Source organism: Egretta garzetta, unplaced genomic scaffold (genome assembly GCF_000687185.1).
Source record: "Egretta garzetta isolate BGI_Z169 unplaced genomic scaffold, ASM68718v1 scaffold64, whole genome shotgun sequence".
Classification (NCBI taxonomy): domain Eukaryota; kingdom Metazoa; phylum Chordata; class Aves; order Pelecaniformes; family Ardeidae; genus Egretta; species Egretta garzetta.
The window spans coordinates 1337092-1362591 of NW_009259596.1; the positions used below are offsets into that span (position 1 = coordinate 1337092).

Sequence of the window (25500 nt, forward strand, 5' to 3'; positions counted from 1 at the left end):
ATTCACAGTTTGAGTGGGGGAAAGGTCTTATCTCAGTCCCATTCCCTCACCCTGGCCTTCTATGCGTGGAGCAGCAGTTTGTGAAAAGTAGCAAACCTATGAAAAATGACACAAGTTTACTTTGAAGAAAGGATAATTGTCACCTTTTCTGAAAGTGGAAACGATATATGCTATTTTGAAAACAGATGTGCTTGTGCACTGGCTGCGTATTTTGAGAGCAAAGTTGTGTTGTTGACTGAAGGGCTGACGTGCTCAGAGGAGTCACTGCAGGAATACAGCTGGTCGGGCTGTTGGCATGCCAGCCTGTGCGTGCACGGGCAGCTGAAGAACACTGTCTTGTCCTTGCCTGTTGGAGATCCCTTGTCAAAGGATGTGTAGTGCATGGAGATTGTCTCCATGGCTATCAAAACATCTCTGTGCTGGGCAGCGCTTTTCAGCGAATGGCAAGGATGTGAAAGGTTTGTGTAACATAAACAGCAACAATTCGCGTTGGATGTCCAGAGGAAATGCTGTTAAGAGGACATCCACTCTGGCTGAGGTTTCTGATGGAGCTGAGATGCTTGATTTCATCGAAGGATGAGGTTGCACAAGAGAGCAAACTTGATTTTAGGGCGGTTTCTCATAGATCAAAACTGTCACGGATAGGCCAGGTAAAGTGCTGAACCCAGACCACCTCACTCTGCTGGCTAAAATTTATTAAAAACATGTCAAAGGGTCATCATCCCACTGTGGCAGACTTCATGCCAAATGAGGCACTGTTTGTCTGAGCCCTCCAACTTATGGCAGATATCACACAGGGTGGGATATCAGGAAGTATCAGAGTGGAATAAATGTTATTATTTGTTGTAGAAAACCTTCACAAAAAATTGTGAATCCTCTCCTGACTGTATCCCATCTGTCCTACCAGGTAATCATCTGGAGTGCCCAGATCCAGTAGCAGTAGTAACGGTAACATGACTTTATTTTTCATTTCATGCAAGGATTTGCAAAAGCAATTTTTAGGATTTTACACACTTTCATAATTTTTACTGCTAGTAAGTCGGCAGGGGACTACTATAGCTAACAATGCCTAAATGAGAAACAGGGCTTCCCACCCATACGTCCAATGAGCATCACTAAGGAGAGGAGGAGGAGGAGGAGGAGGAGTGTTCTGATTATGAATGGGAAACTGTGGAGAAATAACACTGCAAAAGCAGTGGCAGATCTAGGTTTAAAAAAAAGAAAAAAAAAAAAGAATAGGCAGGTCTCCTCATCATTAGCCTAATGCTTTGGCTACCTGGTCACTGCATTTGTTTCTCAGCCCGCCTAGTTTGAAATCTGTGGTTTGCCAGTTAGGACTGTACAGTAACCATCCGAGTTGTGACTACTGGGCAAGTCCTGCTGCAGAGCCCAGTGCAGTTTTTGAAGGACAGGCAAAGACTGAAACAATCAGTTGGCTAAAACTGTGTTTCCTAAACACAACCTCCTGTGGTTTGTATTTCTGGAAGTCAAATATGCTTTCTTCCCCTCCCACAAATGACAAATTCATCCTGAAGGGAATGGTGCCTGTGAACTCCACATTAATGCTGCAGATAATTAGTGCTAAAATACCCGTGCTCGTCCCAGAGTCTGCTGTTAGACTGAATCAACAACTGTGTAATCATAGAATCACAGAATCACAGAATCGTTTAGGTTGGAAAAGACCTTTAAGATCACCAAGTCTAACCGTTAACCTAACCCTGCCATCCCACCACTAAACCATGCCCCTAAGCACCTCACCTACCCTTCTTTTAAATACCTCCAGGGATGGGGACTCGACCACTTCTCTGGGCAGCCCATTCCAGAGCCTGACAACCCTAATCCCACAGGTAGTTCTGTTAAATACCTAATAGTTTACTCAGTGAAGAGTGAAATGGGAATTAATCGTCTCTGGCCGCTGTGTCAGCTCTGCAGGGCTGGAAGCATGGTGGCAGGTAGGAACTGTGATTCATTTCACGGCCAGCAGATAACACTGACTGCCGATCCCTCTGGCCATCGCTGGAATCTGGATGCCAGGGCTGACTCTGAAGGGATGGATGGCCTTGGGTGGAGGGGAGCTGTCACTTTGTTTGCACAGCAAAGAGGTGTAATGGATGAAGCGTCTAGGAGAGTGAAGGCAGACGCACACGTGGAGTTTAGATGCACTAATGGAACAGAGAAAGAGAGTGCGCTTCATTACCGGGCAATGCCACATTCCTGGTGAAACTTTCTGCTGGACCTGAGCCTGCAAGCATGAGCACAGTTTGTCAAGATCAGAGCCTATCTCAGGGTCTGGCTGTTTCGTTTTCCTCTCAGCCTTGCTGTGTTCATGACTATACAGCGTAATTTTAAATGAGCTGCACATTTTCCTTGTTAAGACTTCAAGAATCATCAGCTTAAAAATCTGGGGTTTGTATTTTTTCTTTAATGTCAAGTTATGTGTGTATCAGGATGCCTTATGAAAATGCTGAAACTTCTGATTGGGTACGACTTCTTATTGGGCAACAGGACGAGGGGACATGGCCTCAAGTTGCACCGGGGCAGGTTTAGGTTGGACATTAGGAAAAATTTTTTCACAGAAAGGGTTGTCAAGCACTGGAACAGGCTGCCCAGGGAACTGGTCGAGTCCCCATCCCTGGAGGTATTTAAAAGAAGGGTAGGTGAGGTGCTTAGGGGCATGGTTTAGTGGTGGGATGGCAGGGTTAGGTTAACGGTTGGACTTGATGATCTTAAAGGTCTTTTCCAACCTAAACGATCTTGTGATTCTATAATAGTTTTCCCCAAAGCCCTGAAAATGCGTATTTGATTGTGGAGCAGAGTAAAACACATTTCATGAGCATTTCTGTTTTCTAGAGAAAAAGAAGCTTGATGCTATACTAGGGGTTAAAACCAGCCTGCAGTATTATTTACGTGGATGATAATTTACCCTCTGTGCTGTACCTTGTGCCTTGTGTCAGTAGCACAAAAGCCAGCTGACAACTGAAACAATATCCCATTCTCTTGCATGGACCAATCTGCCCCATGATCTAAGAAATTAATTTGACACTCTATTGTGTCTCACTACGTGCTAAATAATTTTTTGATGTTTTCCAAGGAACTATATATCATTAAGAGGGTCAACGTGCAGAGGAACACAACATCAAGATACTATTCAATTCCAGTTTAAGATGTGGTTTGGGTTTTTAAAAACCAGTTCTGGCTAGTCAGTGCTGATTATGGCAATGGGAGCACAACCAGAGGTCACCTGGTGTTTAGAGAACTATGCTGTTCAGTTTCACACTTGCTGGCTTTGGAGCTGGAGGCTGTAGCCTGACGGCAAGGCTGGGTTTGCCCACGAGGTTGGCTGAGCGTGTGCTCAGGCTCCCTACCCCCTGCCCTGAGCCCAGCCCCTCCATGGGTTTAGCGGTACGGCTCACAGAAACACTCCACAAACAATAGATTTGGGTCAGTTTGGAGCAGCAAACTGCAGCAAGGACATGGCAGTAAGAACTCGGGGAGGTGACCAGGAGTAGTGGCTCCTTGAGCTGACTGTGTGGCCAGCATCAGAATATTGTTCAGCTATGGTTTCGCACTTCACAGGCATTGAAAACTCCAGGTTTTTAACATAAAACAAATGAACAAACCCAAAACTCACACAGTGCGGATGGAGAGTATTTGACAGAAGTTCTGCAAACAAAGCAGCTAGTGAAATAAGCCCATTTTAGTGATTGCTATGCAAGACATTTAGGTAGAACCAAACTTTTGGGATTATCCAATGCTACAGCCACCTCCTATGGACATTTGATGATCCCTCGCAACATGCTAACACAGTGGCCTCTCAGGAAAACAAGGCAGCCATGTACAGTAAGAAGGGTTGATGGCTCAGGGCAGGCACATTTTCCATTGATCATTGACTTTATGGCACCACAACTTGCTTTGGGTCTCTTGGGACTAAACAGCACTAAGGCAAGCCAGGACAGTATTGTACTGTCTGCTGAGACCATACTTGAGGGAACACAATTCTGTCCTCTGAAATAACCTTGAAATATTAGTTGGGTTCAGTGGGGTTCTTTTCCATTTGCTGATTATCCCATAACTGTGATGCTAAGAAACCACTAAACCTTTCATGTTATAGTGCAAGATCAGCAAAAGGAACAGAACTAACCAGCTGCTTTGGGCTGCCTCCAGGGATCAGAAACTTCCCATAGAGGATGGAGTGATTTCTGTGTATTTTACATAGTATGCAATGCAGCTGGACGATTACAGCGCTCTATACTGCTCCCTAACCCTCTCCATGTATGCTCTAAAGCCCTGAAAGTTAGTTTTCATTTCTACGTACTTCAAGGGATAACAAACAGACAGTGTTAATTTTATTTACTAATACAACACAAAACTTAATACAAGTTATAGTTATCTACTTTGAGTGTTAGGTGCTTTTGAGACATCTATGAGGGCTTAGATAAAAAAGCCATAAATCAAGACCTTATCCACCAAGTTTTCCAATGGGAAGGATGATTCAGCTGCCAAGATCTGGGAACACGAAGCTGTGCTGATAAAGACAATGTTGAACTATTCAAGGCCAAGGAAGATAATTAGCCAGAGAGGATTGCCATATCATTTGATAGGAAAAAACAGTTGCAGACTACGTTCCACAGAAGATAGCATTCCGTTCCACCGCCATCCATCAAGCTCAAAGAGGAGACACGATTCCTCCTCAGATAGGAGTGCCTTTTTTAATGCCAGTGAGGTTATAGCCATATCCTGCATGGACAACACCCTAAGAAAGGAACAGATCTTTTTCTTTTTGAAGGAAAAGGTGATTACAGATTTACAGAATGTAGCAATTTTAAAAGGATAAATGCAAGATTAAAGGATCTGAGTTGCATGTTCTAGAGAAGAAAAGACAGGTTCAGGAAGAACGTGAAAGACATCGAAGGGGAGGGTCGTAAATTTTTAACTTGCAAAGAATTAATCAGTAATTTTCAGCAAAGAAGTTTTGGATCGTACATGAGACAACCTATCTAGATGGACAGTAAAGGATAGGAAGAGACATCTGAGGAACCTGGTCTATGAAGGATGCATTAGAACTTGTTTGTAAGGCTGAAAGGGCTGACTAAAGGAGCATCAAGGAGGAACTAAAAGTGGGTTTAAGCTAATACTGAGATAATCAGGAATGTAATGAAACATCTCAAGTAGAGCACGTTCTCTCTTGCCATTCTTCAATTTTTTGCCTGCAGGGAGGCAGCAGCAGGAGGCGGCTGAGCCCAGGTCTTTGAGTCCTTTTGGCACATTGCTCAGAGGGTGAGCAGCAGTGTCCCTCACGTCTCTAGTACAGCATCAGAAACTACTGACACCTCATGGTATCATCAAACAGGCCGAGAGCTGTCCTTGCACCTTCCTGCTTCGGCCTCAAAATTCCCATCCAGGTTTCCTTTTCAATTTTCTTCGCAAGGTCCCTTGTATAAAGGCTAGAGTATGGCCTTACAGACATAAAGCCAAAGAGGATTTCATCAGTAACAAGTCCCTTGCCTGGTATCCATGACCCAAGTCAGTTTAGGGAGCAACTATGGCCCTTCCCATCCTTACACAGGGAAGTCAGTCAACACTTCTGGTGGCAGTATAATTACTTTATTTCGTCCTTGAATTTTATCCACCTGACCTCTATTTTATATTCAATCCTTGAAAAAACCCTCACACTGCAGGAAGTCCACCTTAAGAGACATTACATGCACATCAAGCGTTCAGTAGTCATGTCAATGTTTGAGGGAGCCAAGTGCCATGGTAAGGCATCTAGAAAGCAAAACATGCCGAGCAAAGGGAAGCATTTTCCAAACTAGCACTTGGGAAACTGAAGCTGTAAAAGGCTCTGCTGTTTCCAGACAAAAAGTAAAAAAGCTTTGATCATAAAAGACAGTAGGAAAGATGCAGAGGACATACCAAGGTAGAGACCCCCTTCAGCTTCTTTCTTAAGACTCCTATTATCTGCATAAAGCAACGCTAGCACAGCAATCAAGAGCTGTGGTTTACAGTGAAGAAGTCTTCAGGTGGCTTGGATCCCAGTTGGGTGCTGGGTTATGTTATAACCTTCTTGTCATCCTCCTTCTCTTCTCACAGCTGCACTTTTTGAGGTAGACATCCCTCCACAATTTTTCTCTTTTCCTTCCCTCACTACTCTGTTGTCAACAAGCCCACAAGCTGCTGCAAATGTTCCCATCATCTTGCGTAGGAAAATATGCACCCTGGAGCTTTGTCACACACAGGTACTTTCGCATGAAGTCACCTGTACAAAACGCCTTCATCTTTGCAACCGACTACTTGCTACCACCAGCTGTGGGAGAGAGTGGGGAGGCCAGAGAAGTAATCTTTGTGCGTGGTAACTCAAAGGAAATGAGCATACAATATCAGAAAGTTTTGCTTCTTGAAGAGTAATCATCGGAAGGTTTACCTCAATGGGGGGGTACAGTAACCAGCCCACTCAAGACAGAAGAGAGGGGATGGCATGACTAGATCCTGTGGCAAGTCAACAGACCAGGGTGATGGACAAAAGCAAGGAGACCCCATTTGCATGGCCATTCCAGTACAAGTTTTATATACTTGAAGAGTATTATTAAATACAATGTGATACATCTGTGAGGACACAGGTTAGGGAATAAGAGGAAGACTTCCATCAAAATCACAAGAATCAAATTATTTAAGAAGTTACATAAATAATCCTACCATTTTAGTGCTTTAAAATCTGCTGTGTAAAAGGTTTGTCGCAGGTGCAACTTTAAGGGAGTTTAAAAATGTCATAATATACTTAATTCAGATTGCTGGAAAAAAAAGGCACAAATTTAAAAGATACAAGGGCTAAGAGGTCTGCCTTCAGTCTTATTTCCTCTCCATTTGATTTTGTAGAGAAAATTGGAACTTTTTAATTTGATGAAAGATGAAATATTCATTGGCGTTCAAAACCAAAAGAATGAAGACAAGAGCAGTCCAGGGAAACTATGAATGCAGACAAACGTTTTCTTTTTTTCCTCTTAAGCCCCTGCTAAGGAGCTTCAAAATTACTTTGGTATTATTCTGGATCACAGCATAACTGATGCTGTCATACACATGAACAAAACTGTATTTCTGTGAAAATTTCAGGACTTACACCATTAGTTTTCCACAGACTATTGTTACATAATAGAAGTTATTTTCCAACTGATAGAAAGAGGGGGGTTTACTTTGATAAAAAAAAATAGTCAATTTTTGACACGTCCTCCTACACAAGAAAATCTGAAAGATTTAATAAAAGCAGTTTCACTGTAGAAGGTGCATTTATTGCTGTTTTACACTGAACTTGAGGGAAAACCACATTGTTTAACAAGCTAAACATACAGAACAACTCAGAATCCAGCCTTACTCTGGTATCACAGATTATTTATTTGACTTACAAAGTAATTACTAATATTTCTTGAAATTCGTAGTGCACAGAATTAAATTTGTCTCAGAATACATCAACAATAATAGTATTTTGAGTGCCACTGTGTTCAGCTCCCACTGTGGGGTCCTGAAGAATCCTGTGCGGCTTTTGCCCCATGGTACTAGCCAGCAGTTTTTGAAGATTATACCAGAACTCATAACACAAAGCTCCATGAGATTACACCCAGTTCTGTGACTGCCCCTATTTTACAAATACCAACGCTATCAATTATACCATACTAACTTAGTTTCAGCAAAAGTTCAAGCTGGCCCTACTTAAAAGAAACAGATGTTTCCAAAGAAAGCAATGTTTTCTCACAGCTCTGATACGAGCTAAAGAATAAGGCCCCTTCAACTTGGTCCATTTTTTTTTCCATTAAAAGAAAAAAAAAACAAAACAAACTTATGAAGGAAACATTGTCAGTTAAGCTTAATGTCACGCATTGCACAACCCAAGGCACAATGCTTTCTGTAACGTCTCGCCGTAAGAAGAAATTGCCTCAGCTCACATTAGATGTAACGTAGGTGGTAAAGGTGCGTAACCATGTACCCTGAAAGACCTCTCACTGGAAGGCAGGCTGCTTTCTAACAGGCTCTTTGCGATGGGAAATTTATTCCTGAAGTTAGAACTAAAAGAGGAAGCTATCCCATTCTGCCTATTTACTACATGACTGGCCACGATAGCCAAACAGCCATGGGTAAAATCGATGGTTAAGCAGCAGTGCAAAAATTCCAATGAAAACCAAACAAGTTAGCGACAGTACTGCTGCTTAACATGCCAAGCCTCTTCTAGAAAGAAAACGCTTTCACATCAAGTACAAATCCTTCCAAGCTGCTTTGAAATACCATGCATGCTCTTTATATATTTTTGTTCTTCCCCTAATAAACATGATTTATATTGTGCTTCTGATGGCGTATCTGTATTACACTATCATGTATTCTTCCTTTACGGATTATTCAGTTTTGACGGGGGACTACAAAATAAATTTCTGGAGCACTTGGTATCAGAATAACCAAACAGCTTTAATAAAAAGTGATGCTGCCATTAAAAAGGCAGAGGATAAAAAAAAATTAAAGCTCTTTATTAACTTATCACTAAAATCTACATATTCCACAAAGGTTACATACTCACAGCAACATTACGCTGTTAAGAGGACAGTACAACATTTGTCAGGATCTGTTTATTATCCGCATATGCAATTTTTTAGCCAGTTCATCTACAAGATATTATTTACCACAGGCAAACTAAACACTGTGCTTTTAAGAAATCTGCATAGAAATTATTTGATGTTTCTTTTACATTGGACATATTTACAAAAAGGATTTCTATGTGTGTTAGCAATAAATAATCCCAATATTCAAAATGTCAGTGCTCATGCACACACCGACATGATGGTTGCATGCTTTAAAAATATTATTTACAGTACAGTCTCCTTCATAGCCCTCTCCCTAATAATAGCAGAAAGTGCATTTTCTTCCATATTCTTTCTCCTTTCCTTTCGTTTTCATTTAGTCTTGCTTCTGAGGGATACAGCCTTCCATCTCAACAACTTCTGGCCAGCCTTCATACTTGTTTGTGTCCTTGTTGTTCTTTATATGCTATAAACAGAAAACATCGATCTACCATTAACATAAAGTCATTTATCCTGCCGCTTTAACTCACAGCTTTAAAAGAAATTTTATTTACTTATTTTCAGGCCATGGACAAAGAGAAGACATCACTATTAGCCTCTTGTGCTTTGCATCAAATATAACACTCTCAGCATTCACCACTTAATGTAACTTGCTCAGACGAGTGTATGATTAAAACAGTTAAGCCATGCTGGGAAAACATTTTTAAAATTTATTATGGATATTTATTTAGGAAGAGAGACAAGGAAGAAAAAGACCAACTGCACTAAAACATGAACCACTAGGAAAAAATAAATAAGGATACTAAATTCACAAGGCAATGAAAATGAATATTCAGAACTTTAAATACATTATTTCATGTTGAATGTTCAGTTTGTTGTAGTTTCTTTGGGGGGGGGGGGGGTTGTTTTTTTTTTTGGTTTTTTTTGGGGTTTTTTTTTTTTTTTGGGGGGGGGGGTGTTGTTTATTTGTTTGGTTTTGTTCGGGGTTTTTTTTTGTTTTTTAATTAGGGGTTTATTTTTCCACCAAGCAACCATTTGCAATCAGGTAAGACATTACTGCCTCCAAGAGTTTGCCACTGCTCCTGCACTGGTTCACACTCCCTCACAAAGCTGGCAAAAGAGAACACGCCTTCCCCACTCTCCTAGTACAAAACTACCTTTACTGGTAATTAAAAGCAACAATGACACATGTTGAATTTTAACAGCTAAAGTATGGGAACGCACTCTTTTTCACAAGCTTTGCTACGGCAGCAATAAGTTTTGCCAGAAGAGCAAAGTGAGCAGCTGGGAACACCAGCACTTATCCATCAGAGGTCTACCATCGCTGGTGCGTCTAAGATACAAGTGTTCGGCAGCAAGTTTTAAATTCTTCAGTTTAATTGCATTCATTAAAAAGATAAATACTCTAATTATTGGGATACTAGGATTGACCCCATGTAAGATTTTTTTCTTATTTGTGAATCACCAAAGAATCTTTTTTGTACATTTAAAAGGAGGCAGCCAGTCAAGGAATAAATTTGAAAATAACACTGTGTGCCACTACTGCAATAGCTACCCATCTCAGACAAATGCACCGTCTTTATAAAACATGCTATGCCTTTATTAATGTAAGCTGTTAAATTTAAGTAAGTTACAGTCACAGACCTGTTCAAATGGACTTTTAGTCTTAACTCCTTTTCCACCACAGAAGACCCAGTTGTCTCTGAAGCCAAGGTTAGTAATAGATGAGCTTCCTAATTCAGCGATCAGTTTCCGTGCTTCCTCATTAAGCCTTGAACAAAACAGAAAAGTTCAGTATGTGAATAAAATACATGCCCTTAGAGCTTTCGTTGTTCAATACACCATTCAGCTTTAATCTGATTAAATATAGTTTAAGTCGGTCAATATTGGGCAAGATCTATCAAATCAGATAAGGTTAGTTCTGAGATCAACTTACCTAGTGAGCTCTGTTCTTTAATATTATAATCTCAAGGAACCAGCATACAAACCTATCAGTACACCAACAAAAGCCAAGAACCCTCTCCTGTGAGAGTTTATACATACAACTCAAGTCATGTTAGCAATTCTCCAGGCAACTAAAAAAAGTCAACCTTTAAAGTAAACATTGTTTGCAGGCTCAGGTTGAACCCTAGATAAAATAAAAGCTATTTTAGATTAGATTAATGACCCAAATATATGAAAGAAGTTCTTGTCTGCTTGGATCCTGAAAGGAGGCTGTAGGGAGGTGGGGGTCGGCCTCTTCTCCCTGGTAACAGATGATAGGACGAGGGGGAATGGTTTGAAGCTGCGCCAGGGCAGGTTTAGGTTAGATCTTAGGAAAAACTTCTTCACTGAAAGGGTTGTCAGGCTCTGGAATGGGCTGCCCAGGGAGGTGGTAGAGTCCCCATCCTTGGAGGTATTTAAAAGAAGGATAGATGAGGTGCTTAGGGACATGGTTTAGTGGTGGGATGGCAGGGTTAGGTTAAAGGTTGGACTCGATGATCTTAAAGGTCTTTTCCAACCAAAGCGATTCTATGATTCTATGATCAGTTAATTCAAAATTCAGAATGCTGTCCCAGAGCACAGTTCAGTGCCTGTAGGTCCAAGTAGGATAAATTTAGTATGGAAGGGAAAAAGATTCTGTAGGGTGCTAAGTTATCACTCCAAAACCTCCAAATAACAGCTCTTTATTTCTTCCTTTCAGTTACTATACTTGCCCGATTACTAAACAACACACACCATTTCAGATTATTACTACTTACTGAGATATAGTTCTATGACTCACTTTAGCTAAAATTATGAAGTTCTTTGGAGGTTATTTGCACAACCCAGGCTCCAAGCTTCTAGAGCAATAGGGCAGCTTGTATTTAAAACAAAAATCAAAATAAAAATATTTTGTCTTTTAAACACGTTGGTTCTTCACAATTTTAATTGTTTCCAAGAACTGGCATTTATGATTACCATCACCCACCAGAGGTAAGGTTTTGGCTAACTCTGTAATATCACTACTAAGCAGGAGTTCCTGGCTGTCAGCATGCATGAACCCAACTCACCTTCTTGTTTAGCTGATGTTGTATCTACACACAAGCTTTCAAAACCATCAGCCTTGACATGATTACTAAAATAACCTAACTGTACTTATGTAAAACATCAGAGAGGAAAGGAAGAGCAGCAAAAAGAAAAGTAACAAAACAAGTGAATAGAACAACAGAGAGAAGAGCCACCCTTGACATAAAGAAACATTAAATTGCTTTCTTCTCCTAAAAGCAGTGAATGTGCAGACACTTAACTATTTACTGCAAATACTGCACACTGCAAAGTCAGGACTTTGTCACATGAATGCTGTTCCTATATCAAAAATACAGACAAGTTGTGGATAACAAATTGAACCAACAGAGAAAAAAATGTACAGAACACATTAGCAAAGAGTTAAATATTATTAAAGCAACACCGGAAAAGGAAAAAACCCTCTTAATTTTCACTATGAAAAGCAATCCTTTGGACACAATGACTTAAGAGGGGAGTAGCTTACAATACAAATTCTACAGTAATTGTTAGTATCTGTTAAAGCTGACCAAAGTTGGAAAGGTTGGAAGACAATGGTTAAAGAGAACTAAAAACTCTTAGGCTACGTCTACACTAATAAACTGAACAGCTTTAGGGTGGAACAGTACAAACACTGAGGCCAAAAAGTATGAGGTGCACACTAGTAAACCCTCAGACTTCCAAAGGAAGGATACAGGCAAGGCCTATCGGGAATGGTCTCTGCCACCAAACTCCACCTTGGAGTTGATCTGAGAAAAGTGCTGGATGGAACAGACCAATTTTCACCAGAGTATGTTCTCACAGTCATGTCCCTGTGTCTGGGCATATCTGAATTTACTAGCAAAAGACAGAATGAGCTATCAGCAATAGGAAAACCAGCACATCTCCAAAAAAGACAGATATCCTTGGCAGCATACATTCTGGGGAGAAAGGAAAAAAATAAAAAATAAAAAAAAAAAATAAAAAAAAACCCAGGTGGGGACAAATTCTAGGGGAACAGCTAGAAACCTACAGGGTCTTCAGGAACCAGGGAGGATAAGGGTATGGTTTAAAAAAAAAGTGCAATGCCTGACATGCAAGTATATTCTTCATAGCTGTGAGTAAGCAGCTTGTTGGACTGACCATGTGCTCTACATTTTCTTCTTGTTGCATCTCAGAGGAACAATAAAACCCAACTATGTGTACTGATATAGCAATTGCTAATTACTCAACTATTAATCTCTAGCCTTTTCAGATTTTCAAACACTTGTGACATTTCTGCTAAAGGGTTTAATTTAATATCTAATTTATTGTTTCTCTGCTGTTGGTATGTAAATACATACATAACCCATTACACCTGGTTAGTTTTTAATTTGATCCTTCTTGTCCCCAAATCACATCAGCATTCTGAAACTAATAAACTGAAAGCACAGTTTCAAATCTGTCATCTTGGAAGAACAGAACTTTATCAAAAGTGACTGTATGATAAAGAATGTGGTTTTTTCAGTATAAAACAGCATTTAGAAGTTTAAGCAATATTTACTATATAAATCAGTGACATACTTGGTTGCACCATCATCATATGTTGCCATTAACACTATCGTTCCATCCTGGATGGACTTCAGAAATTCAATAAATGGTGCCACATCTGAAAAGAGAGAGAGAACACAGAACTGTTTAACAACAAGCAACCACTCCATATTTAAACACCTGCAATGCCTTCCTGCAAAGACATTCCTTTTAAGAACATTTGTAAATGTACTTATAAATTTAGAAAAAGATGCTAAGTGGGAGAAAGATAAAATGCATCAGAGAACTCCTTCATTTTACAGAAAGTTTCAGCCACACTGTGTAAAGACATAACCACTAGTGGGAACTACTCATGAGAACAAGTGTGTTTGATTAACGATACCATTGCCTCCCATCTCAACTATTTGTGTTTCTTTAAAGTCGCATACTCGTCACAATTACAAAAGGCAGAGCTGAAGCACCCCCTTAACTATCACCTTAAACCACCGCAGCAAATGGAGCCTGGAGAAGGGTGGGTGGGGGGAAAAAGAAAAGAAGAAAGAAGCGCTGAAGTTGTTTCTCTCTAGCCAGCTAAGGTAAATGCACTTACCTCCTCCCCACATGTCGAAGAATTTACTGTCTAACGGTTCTCCTGTTTTACCTGTGAAAAAAAGAAATATTTAGTGTCATCAAATATAGCCAAAATCATTTTACAGACAACATGCCCAACTCCTCTTAATGACTCTTTCAGAGAAGGTGCTGCAGGAGACACCATAAAAATCAATTGCCATTGTAACTCTTATCTTTTATGAAGCTTGCTCCTTAAACAGCACAATAGTTTGTGAACAAGTGCAGGAAAAGGTTAAGAGGAAAAAAAAGAGAAAAGAAGCAAACTTCTGGTTTTGCATCAAGTGGAATAGAAAATAAACCAAAAAGCCCACAGCCTCTAAAACCAATAAAGAGAATTCACTTTATACATTTTCCTTTTTTGGGTTTTTGGTTTTGGTTTCTTTCTTTTTTTTTTTTTTTAAGTTCTTGTTGCAAAAATAGATAGCACAGCTACAGGTTGCCTTCAGTGCCACACGGAAAGTAATTAAGATTAAAATTATACCCCATGTTTTGCTATAGAGTAGAAATTCTTAGTCAATTTAAACATCCAGAACACATAGAAGGTGGACATTACAGTAATCTCATTAAGCTTTTTTTTTTTTTTAAACTATTCTGCCTACAAAGGCAGTATTTGATGGAAAGTAGAGTTTTCTTTTCAATAAATACATTCATTGAAAGTTTGGAAGACAGGGAGAAAGACTGGCAGCTATATAATACAAAGGTAGGTATTTTGGCTTTGAATAGATCGAGACAACTTAGGAGGGCAAAATAGGATCAGCCGAGTATTGTTCAAGTCATGCTTTAGCTGATGTAAACCTGAGTACAATCCAAAACTAACAGGAACTCCTATTGCAGTGAAATGACAAAGTGCTGTCTCAGTGCTATAAGGAATTGCTTCCTACGCGTTAAGGACAAATCCGCCCGTACTGACGTGCAGTTCGGCTTTCAAGGTGACAGACAGGTAAATCTGGTTTTAATGAAAGTGAAGAATCCTGAACGTAATTACATAACACGATGTATTTAGGGACAAGCTTTATAGATGTGGACTAATCAAATACACTGATTTCAAGCTAGGAGATAATGAGCTGGTCTTGCCATGTAGTAACAGAATTGTTAAATAAGCTTCACTGAAGAGAGAGCAACGTAAGAATTTAATCTACAAAGTTTTATAGTGGTGGCAACACACAAAGTCAAAAGAAGTAGCATGCATCTCATGTCTTTTCCCATTTTATATGTGCATTAGGAATTTATCTTATGTATCACCAAGATAGTAACCAAGGCACTCCACATTACTAATTTTACTACATAATTTTAGAAATAAAAATGCACAAAAAGGTGTAAGTGCCAAGATCTGACACTATCTCAGTATAAATATGCTGAATACTTCCTTTTATCCTGCAGGCCTTTTACCATCCCTTAATATTTCACCTTAAATTTCAGAAACAATTTGAAAATGAAGACAATCTGCTCACTTAAAATGTCACTTACCATTGACCAAGGCCACATTTATTCCTCTGCCCACATTATTTTTAACGCCACTCATTAAACTGAAACAAAATAAACAATTTTATTTTCAATAGGGCAATTTTCTGAGGTGAAATATTTCTGGTTTTTAAAGATCAATGAAATTCTAAGAGATACACAGTTGAAAGACCACATGTTCATGAGTACTTAAATGAAGAAAAATCTCCGTTAACTAATCCGTGTGCTCTTATGGCACCACTGAGTTGAGACCAATAGTTCAAATAGCCCCAGTTGTATCCATTTCATTCGATCGCTTAATCATCTTGGTTTCAAAGTATGTGTGTACATTAAAGGCGTCACAAAAAATAAAGTGCTATTCATGTATTTAAGCAAATTCCTTGCAGTTAAAGAGCCTGCAAAGAGATAATAATTTGAGGAGCTTAGCACAGTCACGTAACCAACATTTTAAGCTTTTTTGTAAGCACATGACGAACAAAAATGTGTTAATGAGTTTAAAAGCTAACTGAACAGAGGCATTTAGAATTAATATTTGCAGCATCACACTAAGAAACAAGAAAGTCAAAGCAGTTTGCTACTTGTACCTGTAATAGGAAACCTAAATCCAAGAAAAACAGTTAATACACTGATGGGACTTCAAACAAAAGTTGGATATAACCTTGGAGTACAGTTACACATCCCAACAAAACCGTCACAATCTATGACAGCAATTACTCGAAATGGAAGCCCTTTGGACCTGTAAAGAACAGCTAATGGGACCATCAAGACTGTTTAGCTGGGATGCTGCGCTGCCTTGGGCCACGGTGGGTGTACCACTCCAGCAAAAGGAAGCTTCCAGACCTCATCCTCCCCTTTCACTGGCACTGTACAAAGATCTCTGTTCTGCCTCCAGGCCTTAGAAATATCCCAGCATTAACACTTTGAAGTTAGGAGTAAAAGAGTTACCATACACAAGGAGAAATAGGAATAAGGGTTGAAACAATTACATAAATTAAGACAATGAATAAGTCTTCAGCTGAGATTCAAGAAAGCACCTCAGCATAAGCATATAGGTGGACACAGCTCATGAATTCCAAACACACTCTAACAGATGCTTTAACTCCATCCTGATCAGGATTTCTTTAACCTCCCTAGCTTGCTCTAGGGTGGGGCTGCAGATACCTACAATCCTGTTATGTTCAAAAATTTTTTTCACGTTTCTTCTGAGATGATACAATTTTCAGGTGATGTCTGAACACCTGTTCTAAGCAACGTCTTGGAAGGGCCACATCCTTACACACACAATTGCAGCATCAGCTTGCTCATGCTAACTTATCAGTGATCGGCTAGAAACGAGAAATGGTCTGTCACAGAAGTATGACAGAAATCTTCCTCTCTGATGCTATCTTCTGCACCCAGGATGAAGACAGAAACCAAAATTTAGAGGAATGTCAAAGTTAACAGCTAGCTATCAGGAACAGACTCAGCATTAGCTAGTTCAGAGAGGCTGTGAAAGCCTACCCGGTAATGATAGCTCTTGGCACAGTGGCTCAGGATTTAAAGAACGAGTAATCAGAGATGAAAGAGTCCATATTCTTCCATTAGTCCTTCAAGTTAAATCATCTGCCCAAAGCTCTGATTAAAATTAAAACTGTAATTCAGTAACTTCTGAAGCAGAAAACTTGAAATTTTCTGCTGAAATGCAGAACTGTCCAATACTGGGGTGACTAGACACTGAAAATCCACACATATGTAACAGAAGTTATAATGGATTTCCGATAACAAAAAAATCCTGCAAATATGAATACAAGAATTACTAGTTATTAAAGGAATGTAGTACAACATTCTGCTATAAGGTTACTGTGGCACAATCATGCAACTGGCTTCTTAATAAAAGGAGTAAAACTGCATGGAGAAGTTGCTGGTAAAGAAGTATAGCAATATTATTCCTTCTTCTAAAAAGCCCATGATGTAGCAACTACAATATTTAGCATTTTGATGATGAATACAGTAGGTGTTTTCTAATTTGGATGATGTCCTTCCGATATAGAACAAGGCTATAATTGAACTTCTAACACAGCAGGATTCCTATTTCACACCAAAATATCTATAGAATTAAAAAGGAAAATTGAGAAATTAAATGCATTCTGAATTATATCAGCACCATTAGTGCTCTCATAAACCAAGTGACATCCTCATGTTTAATACACAGCAAAAAAACCTACGCTGTAAATATCATTGACATATTAATGAACACTTGTCCCTGCGTCCTTGTCGTGGAAGTAAAAAGAATAATACAAAGTAATCAGAAAAAAAGGATTTTGGAGGTGTGAGTTCACAAAATATCACTAAAAAAGAACTACTGAAGAGGAAAGAAGTTCGTTCAGAGCTCAGAGACACCTTTACACACTTGTGCACTAAGGCACAGAAGTAGCGGCTGTAATGTGACAGCTTTCTCACAAGAGGGCAGCCGTTCATCAGTTTTAGAATTATTTTTATATATATATATATATTTACAATCGAGAAGTTATGGGAGCTTTTGAAAGAGAAATTAAACGTCTTGTAAGTAAAGCACGAGATAATATAAAATTAATCAATTTTTCTGGTGGACATTTAAAGAGACATTACGAGTCCTCCTCAGAAGGAATTTAGAAAAAATTTCGCTGAAGGAAACTGGACTTAAGACTCCAATAGCTGTGCCCTAAGGTGCGTACTAGTATTAAAAAAATAGAGGATTTCTTGCCAGCACCTACTTTCTTTTCACCACTTTCTTCAGTGAAATATCCAGTTGGTTTTGGTTTTTTTTTTTTTTTTTTGCCAGTAAAAACTCTTCTTAGTTAACCAGTAAGCAAGACATATATTAACAAAAAAAAAAAAAAAAAGCAAAAAACCCCTACAATCCTGAAGTTAAACTATTACTTGCACTCCCACAACTTTTAATCAGTGAATCACACTCTTCACAGGTGCTAAGCTTCCTAGCAACCAGAAGGAGAAGATAGCATGTTTTGTAACACCAACAAAAATACCATGCAGGGAGATTAGATAAGACCGTCCAAGGTCACCAAGTGAATCAATGGTAAGGATGGAAGGCAGAGCCTAGCACAGCTTTTCGTTCCTACGTGCATGCCAACGGTGAGCTCATGCTCACTTCGCACGTGCTCCCCGACCACACCGTGACGCTCCGCTGCAAGCGCACTCCTACGCAAGCCAGCAAGCTCCAGCCCAGTCGGCCTCGCAGGAGAATGGCTTGAAATTTGAATGGTGCTCGTGTTTCGACTAATAATGCAAAGCAAAGAAGCTCGCACGTGTTTAGCTGTCAAGGGAAAAAAAGCTCCCATTTCAACTTGGCTATGTCTGAGTTGCTAGAGTTAGTGCTAAAAATGCAGCCTTCCCTTCAAGGTCATACAAGACTGATCTTACAGAGTTACTTTAGGGAGTAAAGTATCGGTTTACATTTCCATCACTTTTTATTCTTTACCCTATTTACTATATTACATGGCGTTATGTTGTTCACAGTGAAGCTGCCGTTTGCTCTAGAATTCATTAGCACCAGCTGCTGTACTTGCTTCTCTGAACCCCTCTGTGCTAACATAGCATGGGCTGTGAAACAGCTACACTGGAGTAGTTTAAATGCAAATGGCAGGCAAAGGCTTGTAAGCGTGACATATGAAAAAAACCTCCTTCCAACAACACTAACATCATGTGCTTTCTCACATGTGACATGCAAAATGGAGTGGATAGATCATGTTATGCAAAGCTGCACGCTCTGGGTAACAACGAGCAGGAACAACCTAAGAGCAAAGAAAGTCTAAAAATAAATACTAATATTCCCATTATGGGGATTACCGAAAGGTATTCAGTTAAATACTCCAGGCACAGTATTACTGATAACACTGTGTTAAAAATACGGTTATTAGGAATACAGGACAAACTCCAAACCAAACCAAACCATGTTTCAAACAGTCCCTTTCCTCATTTCACAATCATTTTATTAACTTATTTAAATAACTATTGATCATGAAAATATTTTTCCCTTTTGAAGTCACCCTTTAAAGAAAAGGGGAAAATATAGTCTGACATTGGTACTATGGAAATAGATAGTTTAAAAGATGACTTGCAAAAAGACAATTCCGCAGCAAAGTTTTAGCTGACGACATTCAGTTAGACGTATCAAGAGTAATTGCTTAAAAATACAATCATTCACTGATTACTATTCGATCGTTCACGAGATTTTATTAGACACAAGAACAAATTACTTGGAGGCAAGTTTGCATCTGACTTGGCAAAGTCTAACTAATCCTTCAGTCTGCAAACCTGAAATAAAATGTAAGCTATCTTCCATGTATTAAAGCAGCGTACATTTCTGCATTTACTGCAGAGTATTAAGTGTGCTTCATCCGAGATTAAGTTATAATGCAATATAATTTTTCCATGTCACCAATCTATTGGCAAAACAAAACCTGCAAAGAATCATTGAAACGACTGACTTCGTGTGCAAAGTGATCCAAGACAGCATTTGAAAGAGGTACTTAGAGACAACAGGTAAAAATACTTACACGTTATCTTCTACACAAATTTTAGGTCCAACTACATTTGCTGCTCCGCTTGCCATTTTGAACGCAAAATGCTTTTCAGGACAAGCTTTAGAGATCCCACATTTGTATCTTGGAGGTTTTGTAGCTTTCAAAAGGAAATAAAACAGGATTTTAGAGACACCACCACAGGTAGGCTAATAGTTAGTTTTCTGAAGGAATTAAAGGAAAAGAGCAAAGTCTCTCATCTGCAGTTTCACAGCAGCCTAAAATAATCTTGGTTCCTGTGGTACCTCATTATTCTACTTCTTATTCTCACCCCGCTGCTTGCTCTGGCACTGTCATCAAAAGCCACAAGACAAAACTATAAGTGAAACGCTGGCAAAAACAACAGACTTTACCAGAAATTTAGGGAAAAAAAAAATCAGGAAAAGAGGAAAATTAGTTTCTGATTGCGTTTAAAGTGTAATTAAGACTTCCTCAACACTGAAAATTCAACAGTCTATCTGTTATTAGCAAAAGCAAGTCACAGCAGTAAGACATGCATATGAATACTTACAGCGTGCAGCTGCATCCAGTGCTGATCTAGCTAAAATGTAAAAAGAAAGTTTTACAAGATGTTACTATTAAAGCGTCATCTGCTATAAAATATCCTATAAATTTAAAACCTTTCTGCACCCCTACAAAAAACAGGCTGGTTGAAATGAAGTATCAAATACACCCGAATGCTATGTTCCAATATAAAACATGAACCTTTACATGGTAGAGGAATGAAAGCGATCAGGAACCTCATTTAGAAGCGCTGCCTTCATTTATGACTCTCCGATTAACAGAAAGACCCACAGCGATACAAAACCACCGGGGATATATGGAGATGTGGGCACTACAGTGAAATGAATTCCCTTCCTGCAGCTTCACCAGGATGGGGTTCCTCTCACCTACCGCTGGACGCCTGCAACTCAGGTGTATTTGAACCCAACCTTTCACGACTCCCTTTCCTGGGATAGGAAGAGACAAAAGAGCCCTCATCATGCACATATCTACATCACACCTGCAACACTCAATGACATTTGTGTCTCTTCAACAATTATTAAAGGCACCTTTGGCGACTGGTTCGGCTGTCAGCTCACGCTGTAGCAATCTGGAGTTAAATAAAATGAACCCTACCCATGTACGTAAATTTTTTTTTTTTTTTTTTTTTTTTTTTTTTTTTTTGCGCAATGAAAAGCCCCTTCAAAGATAAAGTTGGTTCAAAACATGGACTCTGAATTTTAAGCCACTTCAGCTGCTAATCCTTTTCTGTGTAGAACCTGGGCACATCTGAAATGTTTTGATTACTACACGTTCAATTGTAGATAGTAATGCATCTGTGCAAGCAAAAAATCCCTCCCAAAGCATAAATTTTGACTTGCTTAAGCAGCAGAAAGGCAGAGTGCAGACTTCCAGAAACATCACTCAACGCACCTAGTTTATGACTCCAGACTAAGACTGTAAGCACCAGTAATCAGAAAAAGCATGTAAAGTTATGTTTCCTTGGCAGGCAAAAGAATCAAATTGATTAAGATAATATTTCATACAGAAAATTACTTAATACACACATTATATATGTATATAATATATATAAAAAAAATGACAAGCACACACATTAAAAACAAACACAATTCTTAAGTGTAAGAGTCTAAGTCAAGCTTAAAGCAAAATGAATACGATATTCTTGATTATGGCTCAAGTAAATATTAATATATGTCTGGAGAAAACAAAGTCATCACTTACCAAATATGTGTCCTAAGTTTGCATCCATTTTTATTTCAAACACTTGAGATATGACATAAAACGTCAATAAAAATATTGCTACGACTACTACCAACTTCGCAGCACCTATTCAGAAGGAGAGACAAGTTTCAGAAAAAAAATCATCTGCAAACGATAACGTTAAGTTTACCAAAATTAACTACATGAGAAATGTGTATTGGATTATAGTATGGGGAACTTGGAAACAGGATGATCACTTGTGGACTCACTAAACAGAAGCAATCTGCAAGCAGTTGACTTTGTAAGGTGGGAAGCCAGTGAGCCAGCCCATCGGGTTACTATACCAAGTGCGTGCCCTGCCCTCAGCTTTCTCCAGCCTCCTGCTTGTCCGACACCACGGCACACCAACCCGGCTCAGCAGCCAGGAGAAACTACAGACTTCTCCATGGAAATCCAGCTTAAGAGGATGAACTAAGCTGATCCAACTAAGCTGATCTAACTGGCTGCTGTCCAACGGGGAAATTCCCATCTCTCCCCATTCCACTTCCCTCTTCTTGGCCACGTGTACCTGTTTCCCCGCTGTTCATAAATACTCCTCTCCCTCTCCCCTCTGCCCCGAAATTGAGGTACCTCTATTTTAACGTATGGCCAACACCGAGTCATTAGGGATTTGTTCATCAAAGCTTGGCTGCTTTGGTCAGTCAGGTCTGAGCATTACATTAAAAACCAACCAACTGACAAAAAAAAAAAAAAAAAAGTGTCCTCACCTCCTTTTCAACAAATTTAAATTGCTGACCTTCACAAAGCAAGTTTGAAGACTCAAAAGAGTGAATTTAAACAGTAATAAAAAGCAGTACCTCTCCCCTTTTTAATATGCTGAAGCCTCGGGTAGCTTGAGGCTTTACAAGCCTAACTGCCTCCATGCTGAGCAGTTAAGCTACCTCCTGGGAGAGGAGCTGGACGTACAGAACCACAGCAATTCTCATCTGAAATGGAAACTTGGGTGTATGCAGTACTGCCATGAACCCCAACCGTTTTTAGCATAATTTGCAATAGATTTTTACAGACTACTCCACTCTTACTGTAAAATACTGAGTGAGAGTAGAAGTTTGGTGCAGGGACATCTGATCAACGCCCTGCCTTCCTGTCTCACCCCAGCATGCCAAACTGTTTGGGAGAAGCAGCCTCACAGCATGCTTCTGTTTCTCAGATTGCCAGCCAAATAAATCCTTCAGAAAAAACCCAAACTTTGGTACTCCTGCAGATCTCAGGCTGCTGCTGCGATGGGCTGTTCAGAAAACCTTAAAATAGACAGATTACTCAGCCTTCAGAAGGATGAGAGATGCTAATCAATCCTTCCAAAAGGCTAAAAAAAAAGAGAAGAGGATAGAAAAAGAAAAGAAAGATGAAGAAAGGGATATAACTTTTTTATTTTGCTTATATTTTGGACTTCCTCTCCCACTTTCCCTTTTTGTGTGCATGAGCACACCCATATTATCTAAGAACACACAGATGCAAACTTAATGTAAGAATACTGTGCTGGAACTCCAAAGATTATTGCACTTGAAGGAAAGTGAACCATGTGTAAGCACTAAAGAAAACAGATGATCTGAGCACACGTTAAGAAGTGGAGAAAAGGTTTTCAAAGCAACACTGCTTAAAAAGACAAGATGGTACCAGATTTTGGAATGTGTCACTGAGCAAGTGGCACTTGGAGAGCATGTTGTTTTGGTAGATAGTAGGCGAGATAAACGGGAACTCAGTCTGAGCACTAAGCATCCCCTAACCATCCCTCCACTCGATATCCCGAGCCTTTCAGCTGAACTCTAAGCGAGAGGTAAGAAATCTTCTAGAAAATTCTTTTAGCCGTTGAACCCAAACCAGCCTGTTTGCTACAGGTTAAACATTCTATAGGAACGGCTGCATCTTCTTTGTCTGTGGGTTTCAGCAACAGAAGTAGTTAGATGGAAGAAAAAAAGAGGTTTGGAAAAGTCATCTTCCAGGTGATATAGCCATCTTCTAAAAACTGCAGCATTTTCCAGTTCTTTATTTGATTAACTTTAGCAGGTTGCTCCCAGTTATATATATTGAGGTTAATAAAAACAACTTTGGAAGTAGTGACAAAAATCAGGACTAATTTCACGCATTTAGAAGGTTAGTGTGCAACTCTCTTGGAAAAGGAGGTCTCATTCTCTCCTAGAAGAGCCAACACTTGCTCCTTCTGCACCGTAACACAACAGCTATCGATAAAAGCGCAACGCATCAGAAACTGAAAACTGTTCAATCGCCACACAGGCTATTCTGCTGCTGTGGAAATGTCTAAAACAATATTTTCTTGTAGCATTATATTGACAAAGATCTTATTTTTACAACCTTCTGCCTATCAAACTTCCACAACTATACCTGTCAAGTCAAATCAGCTTCTCAAACCCTGCACTACAGTAACTTACCTCTATAAAAAGGATTTTCAGGCTTTCAAATTCCCAGTAACCATTCAGGAAGCTTCAGACACAATATTAAAATAGTGCATAGCACTTTTGGTTGGGGTGTGAGGCATTTCCTTATTCCTTCATCATCTTACAGATTTAGCAGCCACTATGTCAAGTCATGGCATCTTAAGCAGTCACTCCAGATCAGCTGAAGCATTTTAACCAGCTGCTTGGTCTTAGACCATCCCAAATTCCATTAAACATCAATTAAGTGGAACAGCAATGACTGTTATTCCAGTCAAGTTTATTTTAAAACCTTACTGTCACAAGTAGTTAATGCTGTCTATAGCACTTGTTTCACAAGTGACAAAAGGCTGATTTTATGGAGCGTACTTACCTGCTATTCTCATGTTTAGTCTTCAGCCAGCTAGTGACAATACTGCATTAAAAATAGCCACCTAGGGGGAAAAAAAAACCCCACATCATTGTAATTACAGCCAAATAAGCACTTCTGTGATGAGTTAACAGTAAAAATACTGCATTAAAAATAGCCACCTAGGGGGAAAAAAAAAAACCCACATCATTGTAATTACAGCCAAATAAGCACTTCTGTGATGAGTTAACAGTAAAAAAACCCATAGATTTTCTAGCCAATAACATTAATGATGATTGCCCTGAATACCTAATTCTTAATGCTCACAGTAAAGGGATTCCTGATGTATCGCTTTCATTTGTTACTCCATGAAACAAGTGTTCTGAAAAACCATTAATTTAATTTCAAACCCACTGCAAATTCCATTCAATTTTCAACCCTTTAATCTGTGACACAAGTATTTATCAGTGCTGTATCTAAGCAGCTTTTGATTTCCTAAAGCTATGTGGTGAAAGTCAACAACTCCCATCTGCGTTGCTCCGAAGTCTTAGCAACTTTGGGATGCAAGTTGTTATTTGGCAACATAGCAAACTGCTTTGGAGAGAAAAGATTTAACCATTTTGGCCTTTAGGATAAATGGCATTCTAAGGAACTGAAAGAAGGTTGTTCTAATACTTTAATCTATGCATTACAGAAATGTAACAACACATTGGTCACTCATAGCAGCATCCAGAAGACTCACGTGATGGTCAATGGGGACAGAAGCACCAACCCTAGAACTGAGACTGTTTCAGAATAAACTGAAAACCATCGCCTACAAGCAAACACCACGTAAGCACCGAAAAGCTGCTTCTTGAGAAGAGCTTGCCACCATATAAAGTCAAAACAGGCTACAACCTACACAGAGACTGCTCAAAGGCTGCCACCTCCTCCTCAAGCAACCCCTTGTCCCTGGGCTGCACCAAATCTCTTGCCCTCCGTCTGCAGAGCCGTGGCAGCCGCTGGCTCCGCACCATGGTCATGCTCAGCCATGGTGGCCCCACGCTGCACGGAGCCTGGGCATCTTCTGCCTCGAGTCTCCCCCTACTCCCAATGCAAGAGCAAAGGAAGATGCCCACAGACAGCCACGTGGCCCCCCCAGCACCAACACAGTACCTATGCAAATCGGGTTTCGCAAACGTTGCCATCTTTATTAATGAAATAATACACACCTATTAGAAACAGGGTGATTTGTTTTACATTTAAGCAGATTAAGCATGTAAAATTTTTTTTTT

The 25500-nt window shown here is 39.6% G+C and overlaps 1 protein-coding gene across 1 annotated transcript; it reads right to left on the bottom strand.

The window, feature by feature from the left end:
• Positions 1-7609: 7609 nt before the first annotated feature.
• On the bottom strand, positions 7610-24316 carry FAM3C (FAM3 metabolism regulating signaling molecule C). The gene is made up of 9 exons (XM_009638152.2): positions 24251-24316; positions 21446-21550; positions 20232-20261; positions 19697-19820; positions 15168-15226; positions 13681-13731; positions 13125-13209; positions 10203-10329; positions 7610-9024 (listed from the first exon to the last, which is right to left on the bottom strand). Exons 1-9 carry the CDS (start codon positions 24261-24263, stop codon positions 8935-8937), a joined length of 684 nt encoding a protein of 227 aa, XP_009636447.1. The 5' UTR covers positions 24264-24316; the 3' UTR covers positions 7610-8934.
• Between the last annotated feature and the right edge of the window lie 1184 nt (positions 24317-25500).